The 14,114-nt window shown below is 39.7% G+C and overlaps 1 protein-coding gene across 1 annotated transcript in view; it reads right to left on the bottom strand.

Annotated features, from left to right (window-relative positions):
- Window positions 1-14,114, bottom strand: part of LOC143930034 (heparan-alpha-glucosaminide N-acetyltransferase-like) — a 519,140-nt gene that overhangs the window by 444,895 nt on the left and 60,131 nt on the right. The window contains exon 4 of the mRNA XM_077453933.1: window positions 11,274-11,350. Coding sequence (XP_077310059.1) covers window positions 11,274-11,350 — 77 coding nt within the window. The remainder of the gene's footprint in view (window positions 1-11,273; window positions 11,351-14,114) is intronic.

The following is a 14,114-nucleotide window of genomic DNA, read 5'->3' as shown; positions in this document are numbered from 1 at the left end:
ATATACTTTTTCAGCCTTTTTATTTGTAAGGCATATTTGTCCTACATGTTGTAGCAGGTTGTTTGTAATAACTCCTTTCCTTTGTTTTTTTTATAGATAAAGTTGTTACTTTCTGGCTGCCCTTATTCTTCACCTTTGACAATTCTGCCCCTGCAGGCTATTTATAATATAATTCCTTATATCTCTGGACTAGTGCGGTCTGGTTCCATTTATCAAGTAAATGTATATAGCAATCCTGTGTAATGTGTCCCCATTAGAATATTCATCCAATTACCCATGCTTTTATGTAAGTTAATTTGGCTTCATCCCAAATATGTCCATTTATTTTTATACCCAAATGCCCCTTTGGGAAGTTGGCTTTATTTAGCTCCAGATACCTTATTTTTGTACCTTGGTAATCTGCATAGCATTCTTTTTTCTGTATTTTTTTTTTTTTTGTTTTATACTTGCATATGTTTTTTGATATTAGGCCATTGTCCCTCAAACTACCCCCTGGCTGCAAGGTTATCTTGGAAGGTCCTGGTGGTCCCGGCATACATTTGGTCTCCAACTGACACATTGTGATTCATACTTGTGGATACTTTACTGCTCTATATCTATATATTTTTGGTTTTGTTTTGGTGGTTGGCTGTTATTTACTTTGCAGAATCTATCCATCTTATTGTTCAAAAGAATCCCCCGAAGAAGACGTTGAAACGCGTAAGAGTCCCCTCTTAGGCATTCATGCTTCTTTGATGAAGACTTTTTTGTGTTCCCTGTATATCAGGGATATACAATTAGCGGACCTCCAACTGTTGCAAAACTACAAGTCCCATCATGCCTCTGCCTCTGAGTGTCATGCTCAGAATGTTGCAATGCCTCATGGGAATTTAAGTTCTGCAACAGCTGGAGGTCCGCTAATTGCATATCCCTGCTGTATATTTTATGTACATGTATTTTGTATGACATTTAACCCAAATATTGTTTTTTAACCACTTTCAGACCGGACCATTTTGCTGGTCAAAGACCAGACCACTTTTTGCGATTCGGCACTGTGTCGCTTTAACTGACAATTGCGCGGTCGTGCGACGTGGCTCCCAAACAAAATTGACGTCCTTTTTTTCCCACAAATAGAGCTTTCTTTTGGTGGTATTTGATCACCCCTGCGGTTTTTATTTTTTGCACTATAAACAAAAATAAAGCGTCAATTTTGAAAAAAACGCATTATTTTTTACTTTTTGTTATAATAAATATCCCCCAAAAATATATAAAAAAACATTTTTTTCCCTCAGTTTAGGCCGATACGTATTCTTCTACATATTTTTGGTAAAAAAAATCGCAATAAGCGATTATTGATTGGTTTGCGCAAAAGTTATAGCGTTTACAAAATAGGGATAGTTTTATAGCATTTTTATTAATAATTTTTTATTATTTTTTTTTTTTACTAGTAATGGCGGCGATCAGCGATTTTTATTGTGACTGCGACATTGTGGGGGACCTTTCGGAAATTTTTGACACATTTTTGGGACCATTGTCATTTATACAGTAATCACTGCTATATAAATGCAGTGATTCCTGTGTAAATGACACTGGCAGTGAAGGGGTTAACCAGTGGGTGGCAGTGTAGGGGTTAAGTGTTCCTAGGGGTGTGTTACTAACTTTGGGGGGTTGGGCTTTCATTTAGTGAACACTGATCTCTGCTCCAATCACATGGAGCAGAGATCAGCGTCACTAGTTGCTAGGCAGAATGGAGAAATGCTGTTTACACGGCATTTCCTCCATTCAACCGTCCCGTGAGACGATCGCGGGGATGCCCACAGCGATCGAGTCCGCGGGTCCCGCGACTGGACTCACGGGGGTCCCGACCGGCGCGGGAGCACGCCGCCGGCGGCGCGCTCCCAATGGCAGGGCGGCATTGAAGATTGGACGTAGTGGTTAAGCTGCAATAAACGTTTTGTATTTTATTACATTATTGGTTCTCATTGGTGCCTTTAAAATCCTTTTTATAGTTTTGCTCTGTCTGTTGTATTACCAAGCAATTAAACAGGTGTACCTAATAAAGTGGCTGGTGAGCATATATTTGAATACAATTATTATTTTTTAAACAGATTAGTGTGACTTTAAAGCAGTATATCACCCAAAAAAGGAAGTTCCACCTGTTTGCCCCCCCCCCCCCGCCACATTTGGCACACATCACAGGTCCCAGAAGACCGCGGGACCATTCACAATGCGCAGTGCTGCTCACGCATGTGCAATGGGAAACTGGCTTAGAAGGCGTAAGTTAAGATGCCGGTGCCTGGACCCAAAGCCGATTGAAGAATCAGCATGGGTGAGCACAGCTCTGAATCCCTGGACAGGCAAGTGTCCTTATATTAAAAGTCAGCAACTACAGTATCTGTAGCTGAAAAATAAATCAATATTCCCTCTCCGTACTGCATTTAAAACAATGTAAATATGTGAATAAAAAAAAATATGCATGCTACCAATTATGCGTCACTGCTGCTACATGTATTCCCTCAAAAAAATTGACAATTCAAATATACTCAAACACCAAGTGTTTAAATAATAGTAACACTGTGATAATACTAGGGTTGCACCGATACCAGTACTCGCTGATACTTAGTACCGATACCTTTGCGGTGCAATTTGAACAGGAATGCGGTGCGATTCCTGTCTGAACCCAGGCTGAAGTCACCACATTTCTGTTCAAGTCGCATGTGATTCTTTGCAGTGCGATTTGAGCCCATTCCTTTTGTATGGGTTCAAATCTTACCGCAAAGGTATCGGTTTCCGTTATCAGATCATTTGCATGAGTACAAGTTAATAGTTAAATATTTTCACCTAAAATATAATATCAAACACCATTATTTGGTATGAATGTATTTTAAAAGTCTACAGTGATTTCTCAAGCAAAATGTGGAAAAATCCCCAAAGAAACATTTTCTTCTACCACAAACACTTCTACCAGTGTGCTTCAAATGATTACCACCAGCCTCTCCTGATGTGAACTCACTCACCTGAAATATATTCACTACCGTCCACTGCACTCCCGGTTTCCGCCAGACGCGTTTCATAATTTCTGCCTTTGTCATGGGACGAAATGTGTCTGGTGTTACCCGTTTATTATATTTAAGATTTAATATCGCAAAGATATGATGCGAGTTAAATGAGAGTTCTTTGACCAAGAGCGAAAGCTTTAACACAATAACAATTATTAGGAAGTAGTTGAAAGCATCTAGCTAATACACAAAAATCTATCTATCTATAGTCTTACACCAAGGAAGAAAAGAGTAGGTTAAAATAAAAGAATTACATGTAGGAATACAGAGTATATTCCTTAAAACATTAATCTACAAACATATTTAGTTACAAGTAAAGGGCCGACCTTTCCCATAATTACCCGTTTCTCACCAAGGTTCCATTCTGACGGCTGCTCTACCAGAAAGAGCGTTCCCTACCAGCTAGTCTGTGTATATCAATACAGGCTGATGCCTCATTGGTCAGCATACCGTGACTTCTGATAAGTCAGCCCCCTTTCATGCCAATCCTTGTGAGCCAGAGATTGACTTGTCCCGGGAAGTTTAAGTATTGATTCTGGGGTGGGCCTCCCTTCATTGCATATCCCAGCAGGGGATCCTTTGAAGTGAGTTTGAATTCCTAATTATAATATTTTACAGCTATTAATGGAGATTTCACATAAACTCATAAGGCAACACTGGGCGTGATCTGGTGGAAACCAGTAGTGACGTGAGCGGTAGTGACGACAGAACAGAGTCCTCTGAGTGAGAGGTGAGACTCTAGTGGTTCCTTGTTTGCGGCTTGCACTTCTTCCCATTGTGATGGTCGTGGTTTTAATGTGTTTATGATGAGCAATGTGACACATATTTGTATGGTGAGCATCTTTCTTTTTGAATAAAGTCTGATGGTTTTAGTGGCATTTCACTATTGGAGTGTTCCTCTTTTTTACATGGTACAACCTTCTTTTATGTGAGCTAGCAGAATAAAAAGCTGGAACCTTTTGGGTTAGAGCAACTTGTCTTCACATGCGTTATATGCCTATCTGAAATATGAGAGGCATATATTTCAGGTAAGCGAGTTTACATCGGGAGAGGCTGGATGTAATCATTTGAAGGACACTGGTGGAAATGTTTGTGGTAGAAAAAAATAGATTTTTGACTTTTTTCACATGGTGACTTTTAAAATACATTCTAATGGTGTTTGATATTGTATTATAGGTGTATATATTTAACTCTTTGGGCTATTACCACAGTGATACACTAAAGCTCCTCTTTAAGTTAACATCTCACTCACGCATTTTGTAAATAAATAATAATAAACCAAGAACTCATTAAAATATATAATATTGCATATTTCTAGATAATTTAGCATTTTTGCATGTAATATTTTTTATTACTGTAGGACCTTTTTAGGCCGTTTGAACATGATACTTCTGTTTAAGCATTTACTTTTTCAGACTTTTTTTTGTATTTGCATGTATTTTTGCGCATATTTGCGCAAATGTGCAAAAACGTATTCTCACATTCTCGTTCTGCACAATATGCAAATGGTCATTTGCGTGCATTTGCGCGCATGAGGTGTACATTTCTGACCAACAAAGCTGACTTTTCTATTTTTCTTGAAGAATGCACATCGCTTGTTTACGTGCTTGTGTGCATAGGCACATTACAATTAATGAACAGGACTGTATTTTAGCTCAGTAAAAAAAAAAAAACTGCACTGAGGTTTCTCAATCTACGTGTGCAAGAGGCCTAAAGGTGTCATAAACCTGTGTTTTTCACCTACATAAGATGTGCATTGATCATGTAGTTTCATGGTGTAATTTGTTAGCCTGTACCTACAGCCTGTAGCACAGTAAATCTTCACTTCCAGTGCCAGACATTTCTATTCAAACATGAGGCATGTGGGATGACACTGCACAGGGTAATAATTGGACTGTATGTATGTATATATGTGAGTGTGGCGTCTAGACACAATTTTTGGTTATAGACAACGTTGTCTTTTCTTTTTATGGTGATGGATGGTTCTTAGTTTGATTTGATTTATGATTTTTTTTTTTTTAATGATGTGATTAATAAAACTTTTGTATTTTTCGAAATTTGGAATCATTTTTTCTTTAATGTATGTTTTCTTGGTTTACTATATCCCTGAGGCTCATGATTGTGGTTCTTTTGACTGTACATTTTTCTGGTACTGTCCTTTTTTTATTTTTGTATGCTTGGAAAGGCTTGGCTTGCCTACTCAGGAATATAACACACATTCTTTCAAAATAAAGGCTGCAACAGAGGCTCACAGGTAGGGGCAATGGTCAGTGTGAGAGGTTTTGCATTTACTTTAGGCCAGACTTGTTCAATCGTTTTTTTTTTTTAAACAGCGGTGATATATATAATTTGGTTTCTTTGTTATTCTCCTTCTTTTTTTGGAATTTAGGTAAAATAGGATTTTTATAACAGCTTATCTATAAAATCCTTTTCTTTTGAAGTACATCTCTGGACACAGGCCATAGTAATTACTATGTGGGTTATAGTCCACCTTCAGGTCACACACTAAACAGGAATTTGCCTCCCTATATAACCCCTCCCATACCAGGAGCATCTCAGTTTTGTAGAAAAGCAATACACGTGCATACTAGAAAGAGGGGTACTTCAAAAGAAAAGGAGTTTACAGGTAAGCTGTTATAAAAATCATATTTTCTTTGATCATACATCACAGGACACCGAGCCATAGTAATTACTATGTGGGATGTCCCAGAGCAATACCAACCGAGTGGAGGGAGACACAACAAAAGTAGGGCACCATGAGATCAGAGGACTTATACAGCTGCCTGCAGTACACTGCACCCAAAGGCAACATCCTTATGTCCTTTTACATCCACCTGATAGAATCTGGTAAATGTATGGATTGAAGACCAAGTTGCGGCCTTGCAGATTTGAGTCATGAAGGCTTGGTGATTCACTGCTCACGAAGCACTAACAGCCCTGGTGGAGTGCATTTTGATTTGAGAGGGTAGAAACTACCTCTTTAAACCATAAGCTAGAACGATTACTTGTCAAATCCATTTAGAATAGTAGATTTCCATGCTGCCTGTCCTCTTTTAGGACCTTCAGGCAATACGAACAAAACATCAGTTTTCCGAATCTGAGCAGTCATCTTTAAGTAGACTGCTCTCACCACATCAAGAAAATGTATTTTTCTTCCATAGAACAGGGTTCTGGGAAAAAATAAGTTGGAACAATATCCTGGTTTAACCTGATACTACCTTCGGTAAAAAGTTAGAATGAGGATGCAATACTACCTTATACTTGTGAATAATAATAATATGACTCTTTACAAGAAAAAGCAGCCAATTCTTGTACCCTTCTTGCAGCAGATATGGTTACCAGAAAAAATAGTTTCCTTGTCAAAAAAGGACCAAGGGAATATGTCGTTTCGGTCCATAAAAAGGCTGTTTTGTAATGCCGCCAAACTAAATTCAAGTCCCAGGGGTCCAGAGGTGACCTAACTGGGGATTAAGCCATGTTACCCCCTGAATAAAGTTACGAACTAAAGAAGCAAAGAAAGTGGTCGTTGAAATAATACCGATAAGGCAGAGACCTGTCCGTAGAAAGCACTCAAGGCCAGCTTTATTTCTCACCCCATCTACAGAAAGTCAAGGATTCCACCTTTGACCTATTTCTTAGGGTGCAACCCCTGGTTTCACTCCGGGAGATATACAGTGGTGTGAAAAAGTGTTTGCCCCCTTCCTCATTTCCTGTTCCTTTGCATGTTTGTCACACTTAAGTGTTTCGGAACATCAAACCAATTTAAACAATAGTCAAGGACAACACAAGTAAACACAAAATGCAATTTGTAAATGAAGGTGTTTATTATTAAAGGTGAAAAAAAATCCAAACCATCATGGCCCTGTGTGAAAAAGTGATTGCCCCCTAAACCTAATAACTGGTTGGGCCACCCTTAGCAGCAACAACTGCAACCAAGCGTTTGCGATAAAGTGCAATGAGGCTTTTACAGCGTCCTGGAGGAATTTTGGCCCACTCATCTTTGCAGAATTGTCCTAATTCAGTTACATTAGAGGGTTTTCGAGCATGAACGGCCTTTTTAAGGTCATACCACAACATCTCAATAGGATTCAGGTCAGGACTTTGGCTAGGCCACTCCAAAGTCTTCATTTTGTTTTTCTTCAGCCATTCGGTGGTGGACTTGCTGGTGTGTTTAGGATCATTGTCCTGCTGCAGAACCCAAGTTCGTTTCAGCTTGAGTACACGAACAGATGGTCGGACATTCTCCTTCAGGATCTCTTGGTAGACAGCAGAATTCATAGTTCCTTTTATCACGGCAAGTCTTCCAGGTCCTGAAGCAGCAAAACAGCCCCAGACCATCACACTACCACCACCATATTTTACTGTTGGCATAATGTTCTTTTTATGAAATGCAGTGTTCCTTCTACACCAGATATACTTGGACACACACCTTCCAAAGAGTTCCACTTTTGTCTCATCGGTCCACAGAATGTTGTCCCAAAAGTCTTGGGGATCATCAAGATGTGTTGTGGAGAAATTGAGACGAGCTTTGATGTTCTTTTTGCTCAGCAGTGGTTTTCTCCTTGGAACTCTGCCATGCAGGCCATTTTTGCCCAGTCTTTTCCTGATGGTGGAGGCATGAACGCTGACCTTAACTGAGGCAAGTGAGGCCTGCAGTTCCTTGGACGTTGTTGTGGGGTCTTTTGTGACCTCTTGGATGAGTCGTCGCTGCGCTCTTGGGGTAATTTTGGGCGGCCGGCCACTCCTGGGAAGGTTCACCACTGTTCCATGTCTTCGCCATTTGTGGATAATGGCTCTCACTGTGGTTCGCTGGATTCCCAAAGCTTTAGAAATGGCTTTATAACCCTTTCCAGACTGATAGATCTCAATTACTTTCTTTCTCAATTGTTCCTGAATTTCTTTGGGTCTCGGCATGATGTGTAGCTTTTAAGGATCTTCTGGTGGACCTTACTGTGTCAAGCAGCTCCTATTTAAGTGATGCCTTGATTGTGAACAGGTGTGGCAATAATCAGGCCTGGGTGTGGCTAGAGAAATTGAACTCAGGTGTGGACAACCACAGTTATAGTATGTTTTAACAAGGGGGGCAATCACTTTTTCACACAGGGCCATGATGGTTTGGATTTTTTTTCACCTTTAATAATAAACACCTTCATTTACAAATTGCATTTTGTGTTTACTTGTGTTGTCCTTGACTATTGTTTAAATTGGTTTGATGTTCCGAAACACTTAAGTGTGACAATCATGCAAAGGAACAGGAAATGAGGAAGGGGGCAAACACTTTTTCACACCACTGTATGCTTCCCAGACTTCATAATATATAAATATGGAGGCCGGCTCCCTTGCATTAACTAAGATAGAAACCACTGAACCTGACAGCCCACGTTTCTTCAGAGTGTGGGTCTCAATAGCCAAACCGTTAAATTTAGCATTTATAAAGTAGGATGGAATACCGGACCTTGCGAAAGAAGGTCTGGCCATGGCGGTATAGTGCATGGGTCCCCTACTGTCATCTTTACAATCCCTGCATACCAAGATTTCCTGGGCCTTGCTGGAGGCCACAAGAATCACTGACTTCCCTTCCTTTCTCACCCCTGCAAAGAGGTTGTAGACGCAGGCAGAATAAGAGGGAATGCATAAATCAGTGAGAACCGATTCCACAGGAATAGCAAGTCATCTGTTCCGCATGCTAGCGGATCCTTTGTTTTTGACACAAAGTTGTAGATTTCTTTGTTGAACCTGGACATAAACAGATCTATGTCTGGGATCCTCCATCTTTGACATATTTCTAGAATGGTAATGGGCAAGGTAATTTCTGATCTGGGCCACTTCCGTGGTAACTGAAGGAAAGATTTTACACTTTTGCACATTTTTGGATATTAACCATAAACTGAGGCTCCGGTGTACCCAGCCTACAGTACCTGGTATTTCCAGATAGTCCATCCGGGTGCTAACAAGGCCCGACCCTGATTAGCCTCCAAGATCAGATGAGATTGGGCGCTTTCATGGTGATGTGGCCGAACCCTTTGTTCCAAGCCGATAGGATAATGTTTGGGAGCAGTCTCAAATGAAACTGGGCATAAGGAATGGCCTTTAGTGAAGCCACCATCTTTCCCAACAACCTCATGCTATGTTGAATAGAAGAATTCATGTTTCTTCAACCACCTAAATCAGTTCCTTTATGACACTGATCTTTGCCTGGGGCAAGAATACCCTTTTATAGGTGTACCTATGATCAGACCCAAGTATCTTAGCCCTTTTCATGGTTTTAAAGAAGATTTCTCCTAGACTGAGGTAGTTGAATGTGGAGACCGTACTTTGGTCTAAGTGGGCTTCCAACTGGACTATCAGGAACAGATCCTCCAGGTAAACCATAATCGTTATATCTTGGGCCCTAAATCTGGCTAGAAGAGGGGCCAGAACCTTTGTAAACACTCAAGGTGCAGTAGCTAGACCAGAAAGCAGAGCTACACACTGAAAATTAAGATTATTCCAACTTCATAAGTAGATATTACTAGTGAGCAAGGAAATAGGCATATGGGGGTATGCATGTTTGACGTTGATTGGCACCAGAAGTTCTCCTCCTTGTAGGATGGAGATAACTAATTCGATTGACTCCATGTGAAAAAAGAGTGGTTATATTCAAGAATTTTATTTAGATTTTTGAGAACCAGAATGTCCATTTAGATTTAACCAAACCCCAACTTCTGCTCTTACATGGGGGCCACCATGATCCCTTTTTGCCAAAAGATGGTCCAGTTCTTGAGAGAAAGACTTATTTTTCTCTGTATCCTTAGGAACGTTTGATCTGAGAAAATGAGGAGACGGGAACTCTTGGAACTCCAGTTTGTACCTTGGAGCTATTGCAGAAGTCTCCCATTCGTCTTGACACTCTTACTGCCAGATCCTTAAGAATTGCAGAATAATTCCCCCTATTGAGAGAACGGGGGTGCCTCCTCAAAAGGAGGCTTCAGTATCTTGTAGGTTTCCTCCTCTTTTGTCCCTGGGGTTAACCCTGAGGATTACCTTTTGAACTTTTTGAACCTGACGGTGGAAGCCGTTGTGACTGCCTGGAGGCTGATGCCCCTGGCACAGAAGAAGGAGCTTTAAAAATGAAAATACATTTACTCTTTTTCTTAAATGGCAAAAGGGGTACTTTTTCCACTAGAATTTCTTTGGATGTATTATACAAAACATCACCGCAAAAGGAAGACTAGCCAGGAGCTTCTGCATTGTGCTTAGCGAAGGGTGCAAGGCCTAGTATAGAATCTCTCATAGCAACTATTGCAAAAATAAAGCTGCCAGATCCTGGTGCTGCTGAGCAGGATAACCTTGAACACCTATTTAAACTGGTCTCTCAACAATTGAGCAATTACTGTCAGTGTAGGCTGAGACACTCAATCTGCCAGAGAAAAAAGTGTTGTTTTTTTATTTATTTTTTAATAGGAATCCCAACTTTTTATCCATTGGATCCCTAAGCATTTGAGCATTGTCTGCCAGACAAGTCAAACTCTTATTCACAGAGGATATAACAGCGTTAATTGCTGGTATACTCTACTTAGTGAATTTCCTCCACCATAGGATAAAGTGTGAAAACTTTTTAGGAGGGAAAATAATGCTTATTTGGGTGATCCTCTCAGATACAAAAAAAACTTTTCCAACAATGAATGGACAGGAACAGGCATGCACAGCTTGAGGAGGCTTTAGTAAACCCAAACACTCAGTTAAGGGTACATAAATGTGGAGCGGACCATTCAGCAAGAAATTGCACCACCAATCTTAAGATTGAAACAGCTGATTCTCCTGCATTTGACATCTCAGAAGAGGAGTCATCATTTGATGTGATATGGTTGTATCCACTTAGCCCAGGTGAAAATCAGTGGCAGATACAGTTTATTGGGTCATTCAGCTACACTGCTAGATGAATCGTTTTAAGGCACTGTCAGGTGGCCAGTTATCCGTGTTATATTATATTTCTTGTCATAGAACTTGTGTATGGCTGCTTTGCACTGGTTTTGTGTAATATTTTGAAGTTAATTATATTATGTATGTTCTGTGTATAAAAAATGTGTATGCTGTAGCCTTTTTATATTTCGGGTTTATAGAATCTTAAATTAAAAGTAAGCTGTAGTGTTTGACTGGTTACAGTTATTGATAAGGTAGTAGGAGAGGGCCTAGGCTCTACTGCAGGTCTTGTAGCTACACATTAAAAAGCATAAATTATAAACTGTACATTACCCTCTAAATGTGTCCAGAGAAAGCAGACGTTTTGGTTTGGGAACATCAGCATTTTGTTCTTGGCTGAGAGCCGATTCCTGCATTAACATAAAAGACAGTTATTTATTTGGAAAGCAAACGGTACATTTCATTTAAAAACAAAGAAATGGCTGTTAGTGTCCCTACACAGTGACATCTTAACTGTATGTCAGCCCCCTGCCTGTGTTAACCTATAAAGGGAGGACTCAGATGAGTAGGCGCTAACTCATCTCCTAGCAGAAAGATCCAGTTTTTTCTTTTACTGCATGCCTGATATACTGTGTACATTATCTGTTTATATTTTCATCCATCAATAGTTTGTCCAATGGGAATATGTACTGAGAGCACATTTATCACAGGGAGCCGTATCCACTGTGTTCATCTCTACTCAAGTCTTACGTAAAAAAAGCAATGTGGGATCTAAACACCAACTTAAGGATAAAGCTTAAATTCCACTTCCTAATGAATATGACATCAGCAGGGCAGGACTTAGGGTGGTGGGGGCCCCTGGGCTTGAGTCACTTTCGGGCCCTACCTTCTATACATTACCGTATTTATTGGCGTATAACACGCACCGGTGTATAACACGGACCCCGTTTAGGAAGGAATTTTAACAAATACATTTTTTTGGAGGGAAGTTTAAGGAAAAAAACTTACATTTAAATGCCCATCAATGCAGCCTTATCAGTGTCCATGTGCAGTCTTGCCCATCCATCTACAGTCTTGTCCAGTGTCATTGCAGCCTTGTCAGTGTAGCCTTGTCATTTGCAGCCTTGCCCCAGTGTCATTTGCAGCCTTGTCATTGCAGTCTTGAAGTTTAAAAATGGAGCAGCCAAGATACAGAGTCCTATGTATCTCGGCAGCACTTGGGTCCTCTCGTAGTCCCAAACGGAGCCGAGAGTAGCCGAGTGTACTCTGCTTGGCTCACAGACCCTGTGTTATGTCCATCATAGGGGAGGGACTGGGAGTGGAACCAAGCCGAGTACACTTGGCCATGTATCTCAGAGGGGCCCGTGGGGCCCCCTATTGGGCGGGGCCCATGGGCTTGAGCCCAGTCAAGCCCAATGGTAAGTCTGGCCCTGGACATCAGAGTAATATGGCTGTGCAGCCACACATTACATTAGGTCAGATAATTGCACAGTATATAGACATTCCCCCTTTTTAAATATCTGTTCTTTCTTCCAATGTGTAAATTATATTTAATAATAAAAAAAAACTTTGTTAACTCAAGGTATTGAATGGTAGCTTGTACATATTTTATTTATTATAACTAGGAATAGAAAAATAAATAAATGTAATTGCTTTATTTGTTTTTGTTATACAAATAGGAATTATATGACATATTGATAGATTTACATGAGCAGCCAATAGGTGGAGTTCTCATCTCAGCTTTTCTAAATGTTTTCCAGTTACTTTTCACCTCAGCTGAAACTGAAATTTATAAGCACATATGAATGAATCATGAAGTCTATTAGAAATTCTGTATATAGCCGTACAGAGCAGACAGTGCACAGTACACATGTGGTTTACCTGCCACTTCTCGGCAGACAGGAAACAGGAAGAAGACATAGAGTATAGTCATAAATGCAGCAAAAAACTTATAAACACTGCCACCTTCTGGCTAAAGAATGAATGAATCTGTAGTTGTTGTAAAAAAAATACTGTATGAACCATGTATTCCAAGAAAGTGAATGACATTTAAGGCCCTGTTCACACCTGAGAGATTTTAGCTTGTAAAAGCTCAGCTCTGAAGCTCCAAAACACCCAACAAACATTCCATTTATTTCAATGGCCCCAGTTCACAGTGTTCTGTTGCCTGAAGCAAAACACCTGAAGCTCAAAAAAGTACACAAACTTCTTTTTGGCAGATTATAAGTATTTTTGGCACTATAGACTTCAATAGAAATGCCTGACTTGAGCAGAAAAATGCTCATAATATGCTTGTAAAACATTTGTAAAATGCTCAAATAGCAGCTCTCCACTCCTAATTTCTTCTCCCTCACTTTCCCCTAGTGCTTTCTAGTGGCTAAACAAAAATGTAAAATGCTTGTAATACACTTCTAAAATGCTTTAAAAAAAAAGCCTGTAAAAAGCGTTAAAAAAAAAAGTCAGTAAATCGAAACGCTCAGGTGTGCATGGAGCCTTATTGTTTCAGCCAGCCTATCCCAAAGCAACAAGCAGAAAGCACATTGCTCCATAAATGGCACCTAAAGGACCACACCAGAACTAGTTGTTTCAGTTGTGGAGTGCCTTTAATATCTATTGCTACATGACTATTATAGGTAAAAAAAAAAAGAAACAACAAAAAGGATAAAACATATAATTGATGAATAAGCAGTTCTAGCATTTACTTTAACCACTTAAGCCCCGGACCATTTTGCAGGCCGAAGGCAAGAGCACTTTTTGCGATTCGGAACTGCTTCGCTTTAACTGACAATTGCGCAGTCGTGCGTCTTGGCTCCCAAGCAAAATTGATGTGTTTTTTTTTTTTTCCACAAATAGAGCTTTCTTTTGGTGGTATTTGATCACCCCTGCGGTTTTTATTTTTTGCGCTATAAACAACAAAAGAGCAACAATTTTGAAAAAAATGCATTATTTTTAACATTTTGCTATAATAAATATCCCCCGAAAATATATAAAACATTTTTTTTTCCCTCAGTTTAGGCCGATACGTATTCTACTACATATTCTTGGTAAAAAAAATAAAAACAAAATCGCAATAAGTGTTTATTGATGGGTTTGCTCAAAAGTTTTAGTGTTTATAAAATAGGGGATAGTTTTATGTAATTTTTTTAATAATTTTTTTTTTCTAGTAATGGCGGC

The sequence above is a fragment of the Lithobates pipiens genome, unplaced genomic scaffold (assembly GCF_037356315.1).
Source record: "Lithobates pipiens isolate NorthernLeopardFrog02 unplaced genomic scaffold, aLitPip1_a1.2 Scaffold_25, whole genome shotgun sequence".
Lineage (NCBI taxonomy): Eukaryota > Metazoa > Chordata > Amphibia > Anura > Ranidae > Lithobates > Lithobates pipiens.
This window is presented reverse-complemented; position numbering and strand designations above follow the sequence as displayed.